At 60.1% G+C, this 18,219-nt stretch overlaps 2 protein-coding genes across 7 annotated transcripts in view; one reads left to right on the forward strand and one right to left on the reverse strand.

Moving 5' to 3' along the window:
- Positions 1 to 1,019: 1,019 nt before the first annotated feature.
- Positions 1,020 to 8,639, forward strand: COMP (cartilage oligomeric matrix protein). The gene is made up of 19 exons (XM_055343682.1): positions 1,020 to 1,118; positions 1,358 to 1,443; positions 1,811 to 1,862; positions 2,315 to 2,484; positions 3,161 to 3,298; positions 3,580 to 3,654; positions 3,749 to 3,907; positions 4,015 to 4,119; positions 4,208 to 4,315; positions 4,536 to 4,695; positions 5,283 to 5,401; positions 5,617 to 5,669; positions 5,769 to 5,950; positions 6,113 to 6,291; positions 6,396 to 6,444; positions 6,782 to 6,978; positions 7,609 to 7,781; positions 8,231 to 8,370; positions 8,460 to 8,639. Exons 1-19 carry the CDS (start codon positions 1,040 to 1,042, stop codon positions 8,504 to 8,506), a joined length of 2,271 nt encoding a protein of 756 aa, XP_055199657.1. The 5' UTR covers positions 1,020 to 1,039; the 3' UTR covers positions 8,507 to 8,639.
- Positions 8,640 to 9,098: 459 nt separating this feature from the next.
- Positions 9,099 to 18,219, reverse strand: part of CRTC1 (CREB regulated transcription coactivator 1) — a 79,308-nt gene continuing 70,187 nt past the window's right edge. For 5 of the 6 annotated variants that reach the window (XM_055343539.1, XM_055343535.1, XM_055343538.1 and 2 more), the window contains 3 exons: positions 17,212 to 17,298; positions 16,421 to 16,601; positions 9,099 to 14,726 (listed from right to left, as the gene is read on the reverse strand). In XM_055343539.1, the coding sequence (XP_055199514.1) occupies positions 14,515 to 14,726; positions 16,421 to 16,601; positions 17,212 to 17,298 (480 nt within the window). In that variant the 3' untranslated portion in view covers positions 9,099 to 14,514. The remainder of the gene's footprint in view (positions 14,727 to 16,420; positions 16,602 to 17,211; positions 17,299 to 18,219) is intronic. The other variant, XM_055343536.1, reaches the window with a different exon arrangement.

Raw genomic sequence — 18,219 nt, forward strand, 5'->3', positions numbered from 1 at the left:
TAGTTTCCTGATCTGTACAATAGAGGCTTCAAGCACTTGGAGGGTGGGGTGGAGAGGGTTAACTCCAGAAAGTTGAGGTGTTTTGTAGCTCAGGAGCAAGGCTGGGCTGGGAGGGACGATTTTCCTGATTAGCAGTAATTTTTATTTTTATTACAAGCTGTTCCCACAGCAGCTGGAGCAGAGCTCGGAAGGTATGGCGAAGTCTCCACTAACAGAAGCCCTGGCCACCCCCCACAGATCTCCTCCAGCTGGAGCTCTTTAATTTGTGCACTCCCCTGCTGAGGATGGGCTCCCACACAGCCCACTACACAGATTGGGAAACTGACGGGGCTCCCAGCCAGGCTGCCCCCACCCCCCACTCACTAGCCAGTGAACCAGGGAGAGAGAAGACCATAAATCTGCTCCCAGAGCCACTTGCAACTCTCTAGACCTGGGCAGGGAAACTGAGAGTCTCTGCTCTCACTTGAGCCCCATTTTCCTGTAATAATGATAACCATTAACAATGGTACTTATTACCGCCATTGTGCAGGGGAGGAAACTGAGGCACAGAAGGACATCATTCGCCCCATTTTGAAGCAGCTGAGTAACGAGTGGAGGGCCAGTCAGCCTGACTTAAGCAGAGCGGGTGGGTGGAGGCCCTAACCTTTAGCCTCTCTTGATTTTGTTTCCCCAAATGTGAGTTGAGGGGAGCCGCCATGGGGATCGACTCGCAACTCAGCTATGTCCCATCCTTGGCATACAGCAGTCATGCAATAAATACTGTAAGAGGGCTGGAGGGTGATCACACCTGATAACCCGCCCCACTGACCTCTACACTCAGTTTCCCCCGTGACTCAGTTTCCCCCTCATGTCCAGGTTCGGCAACACCGGGCGGGGCCTTGAACGCAGAGGCCAGCGCCATCTGTTTACCTTGCGGCTGGGCGCTGGGCAGGGCCGCGGTGGGCCGTCCCGGAGTCGGCTGCGCCCTCCCGGATAAATAGGCCCCGCGGGCCTCGTGGGCAGCAGAGAGCGAGCTGCAGTCCAGCTCCCCGCCGCCGCCATGGTTCCTGCCGCCGCCTGCGTTCTCCTGCTCACCCTGGCCGCCCTGGGCGTGTCGGGTCAGGGCCAGATACCACTAGGTAAGCCGACCCTTCCCCCACGCGTGGCCTCGATCCCCTACCACACCGGAGGACCCATGAGGCCTAGGGTCGCGGCTCCTAAGGGCCCGGGGACTGTTGGCCGGGACGTGCAGGACGGAGAAAGCAGGCAGCAGGGCAGAGGAACAGAGGGCGTCCCGGGTCCCCGCCGAGGCTCCGAGAGCACTGGGGTTGGGGGTCCCCAAACCCCGACGCCCCATCAGCGCCCCCTGTCGGCGCAGGTGCAGATCTAGGACCGCAGATGCTTCGGGAACTTCAGGAGACTAACGCGGCGCTGCAGGATGTGCGGGAGCTGTTGCGGCAGCAGGTGCGGGCCAGGGTGGGGAGACAGGGAGTGCGGAGGCGCGGAGAGAGGCCTGGAAGAGGAGGGGGAAGGAGGATGGGAGGAGGTCCCGGTGGAGAGGGAGAGGGTTCTGGGTACCAGATCCGGGGAGGAAGTTATAGAAAAGAGGGAAGGGGGAGTTCCAGGAGTAGAAGGTTCGGCGAGAGAAGGCAGGGGTCTGTAAGGGTGAAAAGGAAGTCCCAGGGAAGGAGGGGAGGGGCTGGGAGGATAGGGAGTCGGGAGGGAGGGGACGGGGGTGTTGGAAGGAGTCTGAGGGAGGGGAGGGGGGACCCAAGGGAGGAAGAGACGGATAGGTCCACGCCGACTACACCCCGTCCCCCTTGCACCGCAGGTCAAGGAGATCACGTTTCTGAAAAACACAGTGATGGAGTGCGACGCGTGCGGTGAGCGCAGCTGGGGCGGCAGAGCCGCGGCAGGCGGGAGCTCGAGAAGGGATGGGGAGAGAGAGACAGACACAGCGGAGGAAAGACTAGGAGGAAAAGAGACAGGAAGAGACGGAGGCTGACAGAGAGGGAGAGATTGGATGAGGGACGGAGGGAGACGAAGGAGGGGAGACAGAGACTATGGGAAGGGAGATGGCGGACACGCGAGGAGAAGCAGAGGCCGTGCGAGAGATGCAGGGAGATGCGGAGACGCTGAGGGAGAAGCCGGAAACGGACGGGCACGGAGATACAGAGGAAACCTGACGGCCAGGGAGCGTGGTGCGGGGCGGGGGCGGGGGCTGAAAGCCCGGGATCTCGCCACGCCCGCAGGGGCGGCCCCGGGAAGGGACGTGGTCCGGGTAGACTCTGCCCCCGGGGCGGGGCCCTGACCAGCCCTCCTGCACTCCCCGCAGGGATGCAGCCCGCGCGCACCCCGGGGCTGAGCGTGCGGCCCCTATCCCAGTGCGCGCCCGGCTTCTGCTACCCGGGCGTGGTCTGCACTCAGACCGCCAGCGGCGCGCGCTGCGGCCCCTGCCCCGCGGGCTTCACCGGCAATGGCTCGCACTGCGTCGACGTCAACGAGGTGCGCTCGCCCCCCTCCACCCCGACGATCCCCCTAACGCCTGCCCCCACGACTACCCACCTTCCCAACAATCTCCTCCCCCGATGAGGGCACTCACCCGGAGGACCCCTTCATCTCTGGGGGCGTACGTCCAGACGACCTTACCGGCGGGGGGCACCCACCCCGACCACTTCCCTCACCACCAGTGACGCCGGTCCCGCCAACCCCTTCCGTAGCCAGTGACGCCCGCCCCGACCCCTCTCCTACCGCCTGGAGTGGCCCTCCCCAAAGACCCTCCTCACCTCCGGGGCCCCCGACCCGGCGACCCTTCTACCGCCACGAGGCCCCCGCCCGTAAGACCCTTCCACCGCCGGGCACGCACGCCCCGACGACCACTTCCTCCCTCTGCTGGGGACGCCCGCCCTCGCAATGCCTTACCCCCCCCCCCCCGAACAACCAGCCCACGCCACTCCCAGCTCGCCCCTCTCTCCGCCAGGTCGCTCCCCTGGCCGGATCAAGGCAAAGTCGTGTCTCACCCCTGCGATGGTGGCCTCTGCCCCACAAGGCAGCCCCCCCCCACAAGTGCTGGCTAATGGCCTGAATTTTCTAAGCTCAAGCCCCCAAAATCCTGAGGCGCCGCTCTCGAGGGGGCCCACCTCCCGGATCCTCTGACTCTCCGTGGCCCTTCCTCCCCCAGTGCAACGCCCATCCCTGCTTCCCCCGCGTCCGCTGCATCAACACCAAACCCGGCTTCCGCTGCGAGGCTTGCCCGCCGGGGTACAGCGGCCCCGCCCACGAGGGCGTGGGGCTGGCCTTCGCCAAGGCCAACAAGCAGGTGAGGGCCACGGAGGGGTGGGCGCCAGGAGGGAAGGGGGAAGGCTCATTTTGTTCAATAAACTGGTCCTCCAGCCTTGCGGCCAATTTCCTGCCTCGCTTCAGCGGGAAGGGGTGGGGACCGCGGCCTGGGGGATGGACAGAGTAAGGGTCTTCATTAGGATGGCTGAGGTTGGAGGAGGAATGTAGGGGAGAGGTAGGATACAGAGGGGACGTGAACCCGGTGGGAGGTCTGAGGGTTTGTGCGTGTGAGCAGTGACCTCTGCGCCCCCTGCCATCCAGGTTTGCACGGACATTAACGAGTGTGAGACCGGGCAGCATAACTGCGTCCCCAACTCCGTGTGCGTCAACACCCGGGTAAGGCCCGGGAGGAGTGGGGAAGGATGGAGACACTGGGGGTGGGTGCGAAGCGGCAGGCAGCCCAAGCTCACCGCCCACGGCCCCGGCCCAGGGCTCCTTCCAGTGCGGCCCTTGCCAGCCCGGCTTCGTGGGCGACCAGGAGTCTGGCTGCAAGCGGCGCCCGCAGCGCTTCTGCCCCGACGGCACGCCCAGCCCGTGCCACGAGAAGGCCGACTGCATCCTGGAACGCGACGGCTCGCGATCGTGCGTGGTGAGTGCGGGCGAGCAGGGAGGGGCGTGGCCTGGGTATGAGGGGGTGAGGTGGGCTGGGATGGGGGGCGATCACGCCGGGGCGCCAACTCGCTACCCCACCCGCAGTGCGCCGTTGGCTGGGCAGGCAACGGGCTCCTCTGCGGCCGAGACACGGATTTGGACGGCTTCCCCGACGAGAAGCTCCGCTGCTCAGAACGCCAGTGCCGTAAGGTGGGCGGGGCCTGAAGGGCGTGCACTGGACGGTGATGGGCGGGGCCCGCTGGCCACGCCCCCTCACGCCCGCTGTGCCCGCCCCCAGGACAACTGTGTGACGGTGCCCAACTCAGGGCAAGAGGACGTGGATCGCGACGGCATCGGAGACGCCTGCGACCCGGATGCTGATGGGGACGGGGTCCTCAACGAGCAGGTGGGGCCTACGTCGGATCCTAGGCAAGGCTGGGTGGGGATGTGGCTTGGGTGAGGGAAGTGGCCTCAGAGGATGTGGACTCGGGGGTCCGGGAAGGATGAGGGCGGCTCTGCGGAGGAGGCGGGGCCTCGGAGATGGGCTGGTCAGGGAGTGACATTTGCCCCTCCGGGCCTGGTTCCCCCCCGCCCCCGCCGCCCCCTTAACCGTCCCTGTCCCCCAGGACAACTGTAAGCTGGTGCGGAACCCAGACCAACGCAATACGGACGGCGACAAGTGGGGTGATGCTTGCGACAACTGCCGGTCCCAGAAGAACGACGACCAAAAGGACACAGATCAGGACGGCAAAGGCGACGCCTGCGACGACGACATCGACGGCGACCGTGAGCGCTGAAGCAGGGGGGAGAAGAGAGGGAACCGGCCCCGAGGGGGGGGGTTGCCTGAGGGCGGAACTCGCCTGATTTTGGAAGCCGCAGTGGGTGAGCTCGCCCTGGGCTCTGGGGACGACCATAGCCTGTGTTCTGGCGGGCAGAAAAATGCAAGCTGGGACAGGGCGCAGAAGGTAAAAGGCAGGAACATTTGGGGCGGGGGGACGTGGGCCCTGTGTCAGATGCTGCAGGGAGTAGTAAGTAGGAGAACAGACGTGAATCTGGAGTTTAAGGCCAGGAAGGTGCCCATTTTATACCTGGGGCAGACATGTAGGGTGAGGGTGGTGCATTCACAGTGCCAGCGGAGGGTCCCCCTGAGCTTTGCCTGTGAGATGACAGCCAGTCCCCTCACCCATCGTCCATTCATTACGTCTCTGAGGCTTGGGCCCAAAGGAGCACTTGATTTAATTTTGTAGCTACTAGGAGCCAGGAGAGGCATGGGACTCTGTTCCAGGCTAGCCCCAGGTTTGCAGCTGCCTTGCAGAAGTCAGCCTTGCCCCTCCCCCATCTTGGGATCCTTGCTGTCCCCCTACTTCTTGCAGGGATTCGAAATATGGTGGACAACTGCCCAAGGGTACCCAACTCAGACCAGAAGGACAGTGATGGTGACGGTGTAGGAGATGCCTGTGACAACTGTCCCCAGAAAAGCAACGCAGACCAGGTGAGAGCGGGCTACACACCAGCTGGGTTAGATCCCCAAGGTGAACTCTAGACTAGTCTAGACTCTAGTCTAGTTAAGAAGACTGAAATCCAGTCTAAGTATGGTGGGGGTGTCCCATGGGGGTCAGGATGACCTTGGCTCTGGAACTGGGTGTGGGTGGGAGGCTTGTGAATTTCCCTGCCCTGATTCCGGACTCCTGCATCCACCCTCCCCAGAGGGATGTAGACCACGACTTTGTGGGAGATGCTTGTGACAGCGACCAAGACAAGTAAGGAGGCCATGTGGGGTGAGAGTGGGGACCGAGGGTGGGAGGCTCTGACCCAGCACTCTGGGAAATCTCACTCTGTGTCCCACTCACCAATTCTAGGGATGGGGATGGGCACCAGGACTCACGGGACAACTGCCCTACAGTACCGAATAGTGCCCAGCAGGACTCAGACCACGATGGCCAGGGTGACGCCTGCGATGACGACGATGACAACGACGGAGTCCCCGACAGTCGGGACAACTGTCGTCTTGTGCCCAACCCAAACCAGGAAGATGTAGACCGTAAGGCAGGGGATGGGGCCTGTGGTGGGATTGAGGCTGGTGTGGCAATCTTGGCAGTTATGGGCGGGGCTGGGACGTGGTGTGGGCGGGACCGACAGCAGGTGTGGGCGTGACTAGGCCTTGTGCGATGTTGGCGCTGACCCCACCTCCTATGTCTCTCAGGGGACGGTGTGGGCGATGCGTGCCAGGGCGACTTCGACGCGGACAAAGTGGTGGACAAGATCGATGTGTGTCCGGAGAATGCCGAGGTCACCCTCACCGACTTCCGGGCCTTCCAGACTGTCGTACTGGACCCCGAGGGCGACGCGCAGATTGATCCCAACTGGGTGGTGCTCAACCAGGTTGGGGCCGGGCCCAAGGCAGAAGGTGGTGGGAACGGGTCTGAAGCTGGGGGCGGGGGAACCGAGGGCCCACGCGGCCCTCCTGAAGCCCTTTTTCCTTTCAGGGTATGGAGATCGTGCAGACCATGAACAGCGACCCTGGCCTGGCTGTGGGTGAGACAACGAGAGGGGCAAGGCGGTGCAGCCAACCAGATAGGGGGCGTGGCCAGGGGCGGGTCTGAACGCAGGAACCGCAGAGCCAGCTTGGGTCTGGGGTCAGCGGCTGGACTGTTCTGGACTCTGAAGGAGCGCGGCTCGAGGCTGTCGGCCGACTCAGGGGCGTGGTCATGCTGCCTTCCGCGGTGGGGATGGGGCGGGTCTGTGGGTGGGCATCTGGGATTAGGAGGCAAGCTGGACTCCGAAGCCACGGGGGCGAGGTTGGACGCACCAGGGCCCCCGGTGGGGGTAGGGATAGCGTCCTGGAACCCCACTGGTACCCTCCTTCCCCCAGGTTACACGGCCTTCAACGGCGTGGACTTCGAAGGCACGTTCCACGTGAACACAGTCACAGATGATGACTATGCTGGCTTCATCTTTGGCTACCAGGACAGCTCCAGCTTCTACGTGGTTATGTGGAAACAGATGGAGCAGACATACTGGCAGGCGAATCCCTTCAGGGCGGTAGCTGAACCCGGCATTCAGCTCAAGGTGTCTGTGGCCCTACCTGACCTCTCGGTCTTTGTGCTCTCTAGAAAGCCCCAAATCCTTCCACGGACTCCCAAAACCTTTACAGCCCTGTACCCAGCATCAAGCTACAGACCTCAAAGTCCTCCCAGCCACCCCCCTTTGGATTCCCACAGGCCCTCAAACACTCCTCCCAGGCCCCCAATCTTCCTTTGGGCCCCAAAACCTTCTTACGGAACACTAAACTTTCCTTCAGGTTCCAAATTGTACTGCAGGATCTGTGGGCCCTAGTATGTCACTGAAACGCTGCAGCAAATTCCCCAATCCTCTTATCCCATGGACACCCAAAACTTTCTAGAGGTCTCTAAATCCTCTTGCAGACCACCTCCAAATCCTCTCAGACCCCAAACCTGTCCGTGGACTCCCAAATACTCTAATGAGATCCTGGACCATCCCTGCCCCCAATATCCCACCTGCAAATCTCCACGTGACCCCTAAGAAGGCTTCCTTGCAGGTTTCCCATCCAGGCACCCTAACCACCCACCCCCCACTGCCAAGACGTACGGCTCCCCACCTGTCCCACAATGCAGGGTTCTGGGGCTCCAGTAGCCTGTGCAGTCTCTGACCCTGTTCCTCTGTCCCTGGGCTTGGTAGGCTGTGAAGTCCTCCACAGGCCCCGGGGAGCAGTTGCGGAATGCACTCTGGCACACAGGGGACACAGCATCACAGGTGCGGCTGCTGTGGAAGGACCCCCGCAACGTGGGTTGGAAGGACAAGACATCCTACCGCTGGTTCCTGCAGCATCGGCCCCAAGTGGGCTACATCAGGTCGGGATCTCATCCCTTGCCAATGGACCAGGAGTCCCTTGCTCTGTCCTGGCTCCTAGAGATTCAGGGGGCCTCAGTCCCCTTATCTGTAAAATGGAAATGATGTGAGCAATTAGAATGAACTATGTTTGGCTCTGGGACATGACACTCCTCCTGGGACCCAGGACACAGCAGGTCCTCACATAGAAGGTAGGGTCCCACTAGCTCCCTGTTTCTCAGTCCCCACTCTGCACTGCCAGAAAGTCCGGGCACTCTGGTTAGCACCTGCTGTGTCCATCCTCTCACACAGGTCAGAAGCCCTACCTGCCCTGAGTGTGGTCCAGGCGGTGGGGGGGACATGGCCCCCACTCCCAGATAGGAGGGGAACCTATCTTCCAGGGCAGACGCCAAAGTCTCAGAGGGGAGAGCTTAGCCCAGGGCCCTGCCTCACTGTCCTATCCTCTTCATAGAGTACGGTTCTACGAGGGTCCTGAGCTGGTGGCCGACAGCAACGTGGTCCTGGACACAACCATGCGGGGTGGCCGCCTGGGGGTCTTTTGCTTCTCCCAAGAGAACATCATCTGGGCCAATCTGCGCTACCGGTGCAATGGTGAGGGGAGTGAGCGTCCTGCCAAGGAGGGTGGGGAGTTCATCCCACCCAGACTCATCCCAACTCACCTGCTTGCCCTTTCTCCCCAGACACCATACCAGAGGACTACGAGACTCAGAGGCTTCTGCAGGCCTAGGGATGGGGGTGGGGACCCATTGCTGGAAGATGGCCACCATCGTGGCTACCCTCACTGCGACAAGCAGGGAACTTGGCACCTGGCTCCAAGAGGTAGCTGCCCTAGAGGGGCTCAGAAAGGACAAAATAAAGTGTGTGTGGTGGAGTGGCTGGCTGTGGTCTCTACTGCAGAGAGATTGGGGGTGGGGCCTCTGAGGGAGGGCTGAGCAGGGACCCCAAACTCAGCTTGCTGCTGACACCCCTCCTGACTAGCTAGGGCCCAGCAGCCTGACTAGGAGTGTCCAACCCCGATATGGGAGGCCTTAGGCCTGCTGCTGCATCCTATCTACGTGAGATCTCAGGCCTGGATCCCCACCATTGAGTGCCTGCCCCAGGATCCTGGAGGGGGTGGGTCCTTCCCCTTCCAGACAGGACCAACTAGCTGGTCAGGGGTGGGGGTGAAGGGCTCACGCCAGTGTGCCCATATTCGTGTGTGTGTGTGTGTGTGTGTGTGTGGCACCTATGTATGGCTCCCACCAGGTATACCTTACTAGGTCCATGTTTCATCCCCAGTGTGGGAGGAGGAGCAGGAAAAAAGGGGAGGAGGCAGAGACGAAAACATTGGATTTTTATTATGTTTCATTACAAAGGATGCAAAGGTACAAAGACAAAAGCGTCCACGCCAGAGAGGATGGGCAGGGGCCGGCCGAGTGCGCCCTGAGCCGCCCGCCCCCACCCGCCATGGGCACCCAACCCACGGCCCACGGGACATCCACAGCAGAGTGTACATGCTGGGGAGGGGGGCAGAGCCAGCCTGGGGACAGAGGAACACAGGCGAAGCAGGGCTCGGACCAGCAGGTTTGCATATATCAGTGGTGCCGCCCAGGGGGGCAGTTTTCTATGGCGGGGCACAGCGGGGTCAGTGGACCTTGGCTGCCAAAGCCCCCCTTCTCAGGGCCTGGTGGCAAAGGCCACGGCTGTGTCCACCTATCCCAAGTGGGCAAGAGGTCAGAAGTGATGGGCTGGATGGGTTGGGCATCAACTGCCCCCAAACTCCAGAACACTGTGAGATGGGGGTAACACCACTCCCGGGATGTACCACGTGTCCCTGGCATCTTGGGACAGGATACTGAGGGCTGGTCAAGAGGACAGAAGGCAGAGGGAACTGTCTGGAGCCAGCATCACTCTGACGTTCAGCCCTTACTCCTGACCCTGCCAGGGAAGCTTAAGGACTCAAGACCCATGGGTCTGAGCCAGTGATAGGAGGGAAACTGAGGCCCGGGTCACAAGGATCTTTTTCCAGTTGCCACCCCCCATACCTCTGAGAGTACCCTAGCGCCCAGGCCTGGGTGGGGGCAGGTCACCTCACCTCCCTCCTGGGGAGTGGCCACTTTGGAGAGAACATGTCTGTGACCAGTTGCCTGTGGCACACGGAGGGTTAGAGAGGTGCCTGAACCCCACCCAACCAGGAACCCTGGAGGCCAAAGGCCAAGAGAAACCATGGACTGAGACAGTGCAGGCTGGGCAGGGCCTGATGGGGGAATGTTCCAGGAACCCCCAGTCACACACCGTGAGACTCCCAGGAGGTGGGGGCCTAGGTTCCAAGGAGAAAGGAGCAGCGACAAATCCGGATGCCCCCATACCTAGGCAGACCTCCAGCAGTGGGGGAAGAATGCATTCCCCACACCCCCGGAGCTCTGCAAGCCAAGTGGGAAGGGTTCAGGTGGCCACAGCTCTCTTACTTGGAGCACCCACAAGCAGTGACAGGACAAGTCCAGGGGCACTGGGTACCCTCGACCTTGCGGCCCCCACACCCTACCCCCACACTCTAAGTACTGTGGTCTCTTAACCACGGTTCTATGAGAACCCAGGGAGGGTGATGGGTGCTGCTACTGCTGCTTTGTCAGGACCAGGGTAGGGGGTGAGGGCCCCCTAATACTACCAGGGCTTACCACACCCAGCCTGTACCCAGGAGTGGGGATCCTTCTTTGGGAATGCAGAAAACCCAGAATCCAGTTGGGGGTGGGAGTTTGAAAGGATATTTGAACCAGCTCAGGGTTGGCTGAGATGTGGAGGTCTGGGGAGGGGGGCTCAGCTCCCCTGAGGGCCCCTCGAAGGACAGCCCCTCATAGGGGCTTATCAGGTCCAGGATGCCGGATGCGGGGGAAGGCAGCCCCTGCTGCCTGAGCCCCGCCCAGCTCCCCCACAGACCTGGCACCTGCTCCCGTCCTGCCTGACTAGGCTGCAGCTAGCACCTGGCATACAACCTGCAAACCGTACACCCACTGCTAGACATAGGAATGGACATAGAGCCATAGAGCCTTCTCACCCTCCGTGTGGGGGTCTCATGGTGTCTGACATCCAGCCTTGCCTGCTCCACTATGACACATGGGCCTCACAACAGGGCCCACTTGGCTAGGCAGCCTCCAGGGAGCGCAGCCACCCAAAGAAATCAGGCCACACACAGTCAGAACCCTTCTTCCCAACCACCAAACCCCAGAAATACACAAGATCAGAACGCAGCTGCAAAGGCAGGACCCCTGCCCTTAATGCATACCCCTGGGGCAGGCGGGTGGCTCAGAAGCCAGCAGGGAGGTCTATGTGGAGGTGCTGCTGTGGCAAGGGCCACAAACACACACGGCTGTCCTTCCCTTAGGCCTGGCTGGTCCCAGGGAGTCCTATGGACGGCAATGGCTGGGCAGACGGGACCCACCATAATTTTGCTCTGGCTTTGCCCCCACAGGGGAGCGCAAACAGTTTTTGGATGCCGTTAGCTGTGGGCCTCTAACGTTTGCTGAAAGGTCAATCTGCCTCCTGAGCTTTCCACTGAGTGTTCAGAACCCCTTGCCCCAAAAGGGCAGGCCACCCCCAGCCCTTCCTGCCCAGTAGAGTGCCGGGAGGAAGCAGGGTATGTGAGAACAGGGAGGCCGCTGCAGGACGCCCTGAAGAGCGCTGCCTACCTTCCCCCTGGAAGGACTCAGTGCGGGGGGGGGGGGGGGGGGATGGAGGTTGGCATGGGTACCTGTGACAGGGAACACAAGTCTGACAAGACCCCTTCTCCTCCCCCACGTCAGCCCTGGACATTGTGGAGGGTGACTTTGATGGGTACGTGTTGAGGGGACAGGGGCATAAGCCCTCTTCTCTGGAGAACACAGAGAGGGGCTGATCCCAGGCTCTACTTTGGGCAAGTGTCCCTGGGGGTAATAAACTCACTGTCTTGGGGGCTGGGGAACAGAGGGTAAACTGAGGCAGGCGGGAACATACTTGCTTGTTCCCGGGGCAGAAGTTCACACAGCTAAGAAGACTGAGATTGGGAGCACTGGGGGGCAGTGGCGGGGGGACAGACTGGCTTGGCCTCTGACTTCACGTGGGCTGAGCATTCCAGGCCTGTCCCAAACGAGCGAGCGAGCAAGCGAGCACACAGGCGGCGGGTCTATATACAATATTCAGGGGCCCCGGCCCACCCCTCATGGCGCAGCTCGCCTAAAATCACAGTATTTTCACATCACAAAGGGCTGGTTCCCTTAGGCTGTCCTGTTTCAGGAAATCTTGGCAATTCAAGAATATTTAGTAGAGAAGCAATATTTAAGAAATAAGCACAATCCCCCGTTGCAGACCTCAGGAGGCCTGACCAGGCCCAGGCAGGAGTGTAAACCCTTTGGGGACACAGGGACATCTGGCCACTGGCTCCTGGCTGGGACCCCCTCCCTAGGCAAACTGCACCTATGCCTGTCATGGGCCAAAGTGGCCATGTAAATACAATGTCACCTGTGCCCCCAGCCCAAGGGATGTGGGACATAGGCTGCGGGGGGTGGAGGCCCTCCCTCTCCTGCCCATCTGCACTGAGGACTGGGCGCCGAGCAGACAGAAAGGATGGGCTGACGAGGCTCCTTCACAGGGTCCCCGATGCCTTGTTTGAAAATTGCATCCAGGAAGGTTGCTTGTAATTTTATTAAGGCCATTTTTTTAAAAAGTTCTACACACAAGTCTAATGATAATCAAACTCTTCTATGTACATGTAGTTTTTCTTTAAAAAAAAAAATTCTCTTTGCTCCCAGCCCCTGCCTCAGTAAGAGGCTGGGCCCTCGACTGGGACGGACTGACCCCGTGTCCCCAAGCCCACATGAGGGCAGCAGGGGCCAAATGACTGAGGAAGGAGCCTTCTTGCGCCTGTGGCCGCCCAGTCGCTTGGCCATGTGCTAACAGCCTGGCCCGGGAATGAGAGGGAGGGATGTCGCTGGGATCAATTCTGGCTCCCACAAGGACGGAGCCAAGGGCTCTCAAGACCTAGAGGCAGTGGCTGCAACACCACAGATAAATTATGCACCGAGCAGAAGGTGCCAGCCCAACCTGCAGGCCAACGAGCCAGCGAGAGCTCGAGATCCAGCTTCGAAGGGACGAGACAGAAGTTTCCACCTCAGAGCAGCGGACAGAAAACAAAGACACCCCTACCACTTTACCCCCAGGCCCTGGGGGGCACATGGACAGCCCCCAGCATGGCAGCCAAGCCCAGATGGTCACCTCAGCCTCCAGAGCCACTTCAAGAAGCACTTGGAAAGCTGCCACTACAACACACACTGCTCTTTGCCTCCGAATCCAGCCCTGCCAGGAGGAGCCATGAAAGGGGTGGCTGGAGGGAACAAATGTCAGCCGGTTCTCGGGGGTGGGATTGGGGGAGAGGGCAGCCTCATCACGGGGCGGGGGGGTGTTAGGGCAGAGGGGCTGCAGCTGCTGCCAGCCTCGGGGTCTGGGACTAGTCCTCCCTGAGGACCGGCAGGCACCTTGAGGATGGCCAGGCAGAGGTGGATCTTCGAGAGACCCTTAATAAAAGCCGTGGCTCCTTCCTGGGAGTCTGCCACATGGCTGGAGTGGAGGCACCTCCGGCCACTTGGAGCTTCTGCCAGAGACCCTACCAGGCCCAACCCGCCCTCACTCAGCCCTTCCATTTAGAGATAACGTGCGCCTTAGGTAAAACGGCCAGAGACACAGCTCAGACCCGGCAGGCAGCAGATCGCTTCCAGTTAGCTTAAAAATATATATAACATGGGATTTCTGGAATAAAAACATGCTCTCAGGCAAGTATTGGATTGAAGGAGTCAGCTACTCATCTACAACCAAAGTGTAAATACAAACCAAAAGAAACAAATAAACAAAAACACAACAAAAATACCCTGGCCACCCCCTCCCCACCCCATTCTTTAAATAACAGTAACAGTGACCACGGTACAGGAAGAAAAGATGAAAACAGGTTGAGAGATGAAAACCACCCCCAGAAATAATCCCTGCCTCCACATGCAAGCCCCGGCAGGCCCCTTCATCCTGGCCAGGGGCTTCACTTTCAGGGCAAAGGTGGCCATAGAGGGATCTGGCTGGGGGTGGGCAAAGCGGGAGCATGGGTCCCGGGAAGATTTAGCTGCTTTGCATGCTCTGTTCACACCTTGTATAGTCTACCTCCATGGGACGGATTCTAGCATTCTCTGAATGTGCTCAGAAATATAAAAGACAGCAGTCAAAATAGTGTTTATTTCACTTTGTGTCTGCCCCTCTCTCTGGCACCTTCTCCCTTTGGCAGGGTGGGGCTGGCTCGCTACCTAACCTTGGGCTGGGGGTGGCTGGCGGGTAGGGGGGGCCAGGAACGAAGGAAGGCAGTGAGAGCTGGACAACAGTCGGAAAATGCACCTCAGCCCACCGCCGCCGTGGACCACAGCGCCCCCTCCAGGCCGGCGGCCCTGCCCAACACGCTTTCCGCATTTTACAGGGGGACGGCTCATGGCCCAGGGTGGGGGGCGAAAGAGCACGCGCAGGGAGGATCCGCGGGGGTGACACGCGGCCTCCCGAGGGAGGTGGACAGCTGAGGGCGGGCGGGTGGGCAGGGGGCGCTTGGCGGCATTGCAAGCTCAGAATCACAAGCTCGGCCGTTTGCGAAGGACGGAGCGCGGCCGTCCCTGGGCTCAGGGAGACGCCGTCGGGACCACTGACCGGCGGGGTGATGGAGCCGGGGGCTGGGCGGCGATGTGCCAGATGTGCAGCTCACAGACGGTCCATCCGGAAGGTGTCCTCGGTGGCCGGGTCGGCCAGGACCATGTCAGGGTCGTTGAGCATGTGCAGTCCGTCCAGGGTCAGGGGGTCAATCTTGAGTTCATCCAGGGGGAACTGGTTGTCGGAGTCGAAGCTGACGTCACCGACTCCAGCCAGTGTGCTGGTCAGTTCTTTAGAGAGGCTGGGAGGGGACTCTCCCGTCACTGGAGGGGAGGGCACAGGACAAAAGTCTCAGTATGGCCCTGGCTCCCTGTTCTCAAGTCCTGTGCCTCCAAGCCCCCCTTAAAATGCTCAGGGAAGAGGGGCTTGGGCCACACCAGGGGTGCTGACCTGGGGGTTTGCCAGGAACTGGCAAATGTCCAGGGACATGTTTAGTTGTCCTGACTGAAGAGGGAATGCTGCTAGCATCGGGTGGAGACCAGGGAGGCTGCCTAGCACCTCAGAATGCACAGGATTGTCCCACCACCCCAGGGAAAGATCCAGCTCCTTGTATTAGCAGTCCAAGGCTGGGAAGCCCTGGGCTAACACCTATGTCACAAACATTCAGTGTGAGCGGGAAGGGGCAAGGGCCTCTCCTGCTCTACCAGGATATTTCCTCCATGTGCATCACTGAGAAGCAGGCTGGGGTGTGATTCCCCCCCCACCGCCGCCCTGCGAGACCCAGGTTCAAACCTGGACTCTTTCTTCCACTTGCAGTGAGACCTTAGGCCTTAGTTTCTCAATATGAGACAAGGGCATAAAAGTCCTGGTCTTGGGACGCCTGAGTGGCTCAGCGGTTGGGTATCTGCCTTCAGCTCAGGGCGTGATCCTGGAGTCCCAGGATCGAGTCCCATATTGGGCTTCCCGCATGGAGCCTGCTTCTCCCTCTGCCTGTGTCTCTCATGAATTTTTAAAGATTTTATTTATTTATTTATGAGAGACACACAGAGTGAGAGAGACAGAGACACAGGCAGAGGGAGAAGCAGACTCCATGCAGGGAGCCCGACGTGGGACTCAATCTTGGGTCCTCAGGATCACACCCTGGGCTGAAGGCAGGCAGCACTAAACCGCTGAGCCACCCAGGGATCTCCAATAAATAAAAATCTTAAAAAAAAAAAAAAAAGCCCTGGGCTTTCTAGGCTTTGGGGGGGCAGACGGGCCTAAGTTTTCTTGTGCATTTGAAGCTACTGCCCCCAAAGCATCTACTGCAGACTGATGCTCATACCCCTCAGGTAGGGAGGAAGCACTACACGTTGTGGTCGGGGGGAGCTTCTGGGCACAGGCGTCTCCATCCTGGAGATGTTGGTGGGACCACGAAGGGGTGTCAATCTTAATCCTGAGACAGTCCTGGCTTGTAAGGAAATCGCTTCTTTCAATAAAACCCAGAATCTACAGGATGGGGCAGGGGCAGCAAAGGGTCTGGGTTCTAAGCTACATGGAGCAGGGACTTACATATGTGTTATGCATGTCCCTAGACGTCTGGGTGCTGTGCTTAGGCTGTTTGGGGATTCTCACTGCAGTGTGTGTGAGTGGTTGCATGTATGCTGGCTGCATGTGACAAGCCCTAGCAAGCAGGGCTCACCCCCTAGTCACCATTATACTCAGCTAATGGGGTTCAGGGACCTGGGTAGCAGAAGCAGGGCGGGGTGAGTGACTGCCTCTGTCCTCTTCTTGCTCTGACCATGGGGCACAAGAAGCCTGGCCAGGGTCCAGTGTGTCCCCCGGGGCCTATTCCACAGCCCAACAACAAGTCAAAGTTGGTGGGGTCTGGCCTTCTCTGAACCAGTCTTAATACGACTCATCCTGCAGGGCAGGAGCACCATCTCCCCTGAGAACAAGGCCTCTTGAAGCTGCCAGGCCCCATGGAGGCACTCTGCCCAAGATGCCCATCCAGGATGCCACAGCCAGGTGGCCTCACCTGTGAGGATGATGTTGGGGATGCTGCTATGGCTGGGGTAGCCAAGCTGCTGCGTGTCTGGCAGGCTCCCATGGCTGCCTGTGAGGCCCATCATGGCCGCCTGTGAGTAGTTGAGTGTCGAGCCCGGGCTGTACAGGCTGCTGGAGCTGATGGCATTCTCCATCATGTTGAACTGCTCCAGCTGGGGGGAAGCACACAGCATGAGGCTGGCCCTGCTGAGCCCTTGGCTATTGCTGGCTGGCTTGTCCTGTAGCAACTGGGACCAACTCCTCTGCAACAAGCCCAGCACCTGTACTCAGATACTGAGGGCTGTTGAATATGAGACTCTTACCCTAGGGTCTCCCCCTCCTCCCTCTCTGAACCTGCCCAGGCGTGTCCACACACGGCCCCTTCAGGGCTTTGCTGGATGGATGGATTGATGGAAGGATGGATGGGTGAGTGACCTGCTCCAGGAAGAAGCCAACCCTACTCATGCCCACATGCCCTTGACCCTGACCTCTACGCAAAGCCAGCTCCACCTCCCGGCAAACCCACATGCACAGCCCACGCTGAGGTGCCAATGCTATAGCCACTGCCTGTCCCTGTCAGTGTTCACTGCCCACCCTCCCTACCCCTCTGCCGTTGGCCTTATTCTGTGGGCCAGGCACAGGTGCCTGGGGAGACAAAGCCAAGCCACCCCTATCCAAGGCCTGGGACAGGAGGGAGCCTTAGGAGCGAAGCTCACGCCCGAGGGGCGGGCGGGGTCCGGGTAAGCGTCTGCTGTGGGCGCTGTGACCCGGGCACCCGCTCACCTGGTGGGACAGAGCATTGGCCTGCCTGGCCGCCATCTGCTGCTCATAGTACGAGTCCCCAAACACGCTGCCCAAGGTGGAGGAGTGCTGCAGACAGAAAAGAGGCCTGCTGTCATCACGGTCCCCAAGACCAGGTCAGGGACTGCTGGGGCAGGGGATCTCCCCACAGGCTGGTTGTACCCATAGGGAGGCCCCTGAAACCCCCCGGGAAAGATGTTCAGGATAAAGTAGGTTGAGCATCTATCTCAGGCCTGGGACAGTCCACACCTTCCAGGATGGAGGAGTGCCCCCCCAATCCCAGGATGTTTCTTTTCACTACCTGCTCCTGGGGGGGCCTCTGTACCCCAATATCCCCCAAAGCACCTTCTACCATCTCCTCTACTTGAGCTCAGGTATGAGTGAATCATGTCTCCATCAGATAGAAGACAAGGGGGCCACAGGGATCAAGAAACCCCCCTGACAGGTTCCAGAGGAAAGCACTGACTGGGGCTAAGGAGTGTGCATGGGGTGCTCTGAATTTCAGCATGGGAAGTGCACTTGGTGACCCTTGTAAGGCCCCCAGGGAGACATGGGACATGGTGGCAGTCCATATACACGTGGACAGGATGGGTGCACAGAGTCAGATGCCAGCTGAGCAAGCACAGGACAGGCACACAGAAAGCTACCTGCCCATGGCTGCCTGCCTGGGGGACCCCAGGGCCCATGGGTGGGCAGGGAGCCCAATCTCCTGCTCCTCTAAGGCCAGCTGGGGGCCAGGTCTGCTCCTGGGAGAAGAGCAGGGGACTAGGGACCCTCACAGGCAGTAGAGATGCCAAGAAAAGAAGCTTGGAGCCCCTGCCAGAGAGAAATGGCAGAATGGAGCCTGGTGGGACGTGGAAGGGAGGAGGGGCAGCCAGTGTGTGGCCAGAGCTCACATGAGGCACCAGGCCTCAGGAAACACAACCACAGCCCAGACCCAAGTCTGTTTCCTCCTTGGTGAGTAGGCTGAGAGCAGAAAAACAGCCAATT

The sequence above is a fragment of the Nyctereutes procyonoides genome, unplaced genomic scaffold, assembly GCF_905146905.1.
Source record: "Nyctereutes procyonoides isolate TBG_1078 unplaced genomic scaffold, NYPRO_anot_genome, whole genome shotgun sequence".
Classification (NCBI taxonomy): Eukaryota; Metazoa; Chordata; class Mammalia; order Carnivora; family Canidae; genus Nyctereutes; species Nyctereutes procyonoides.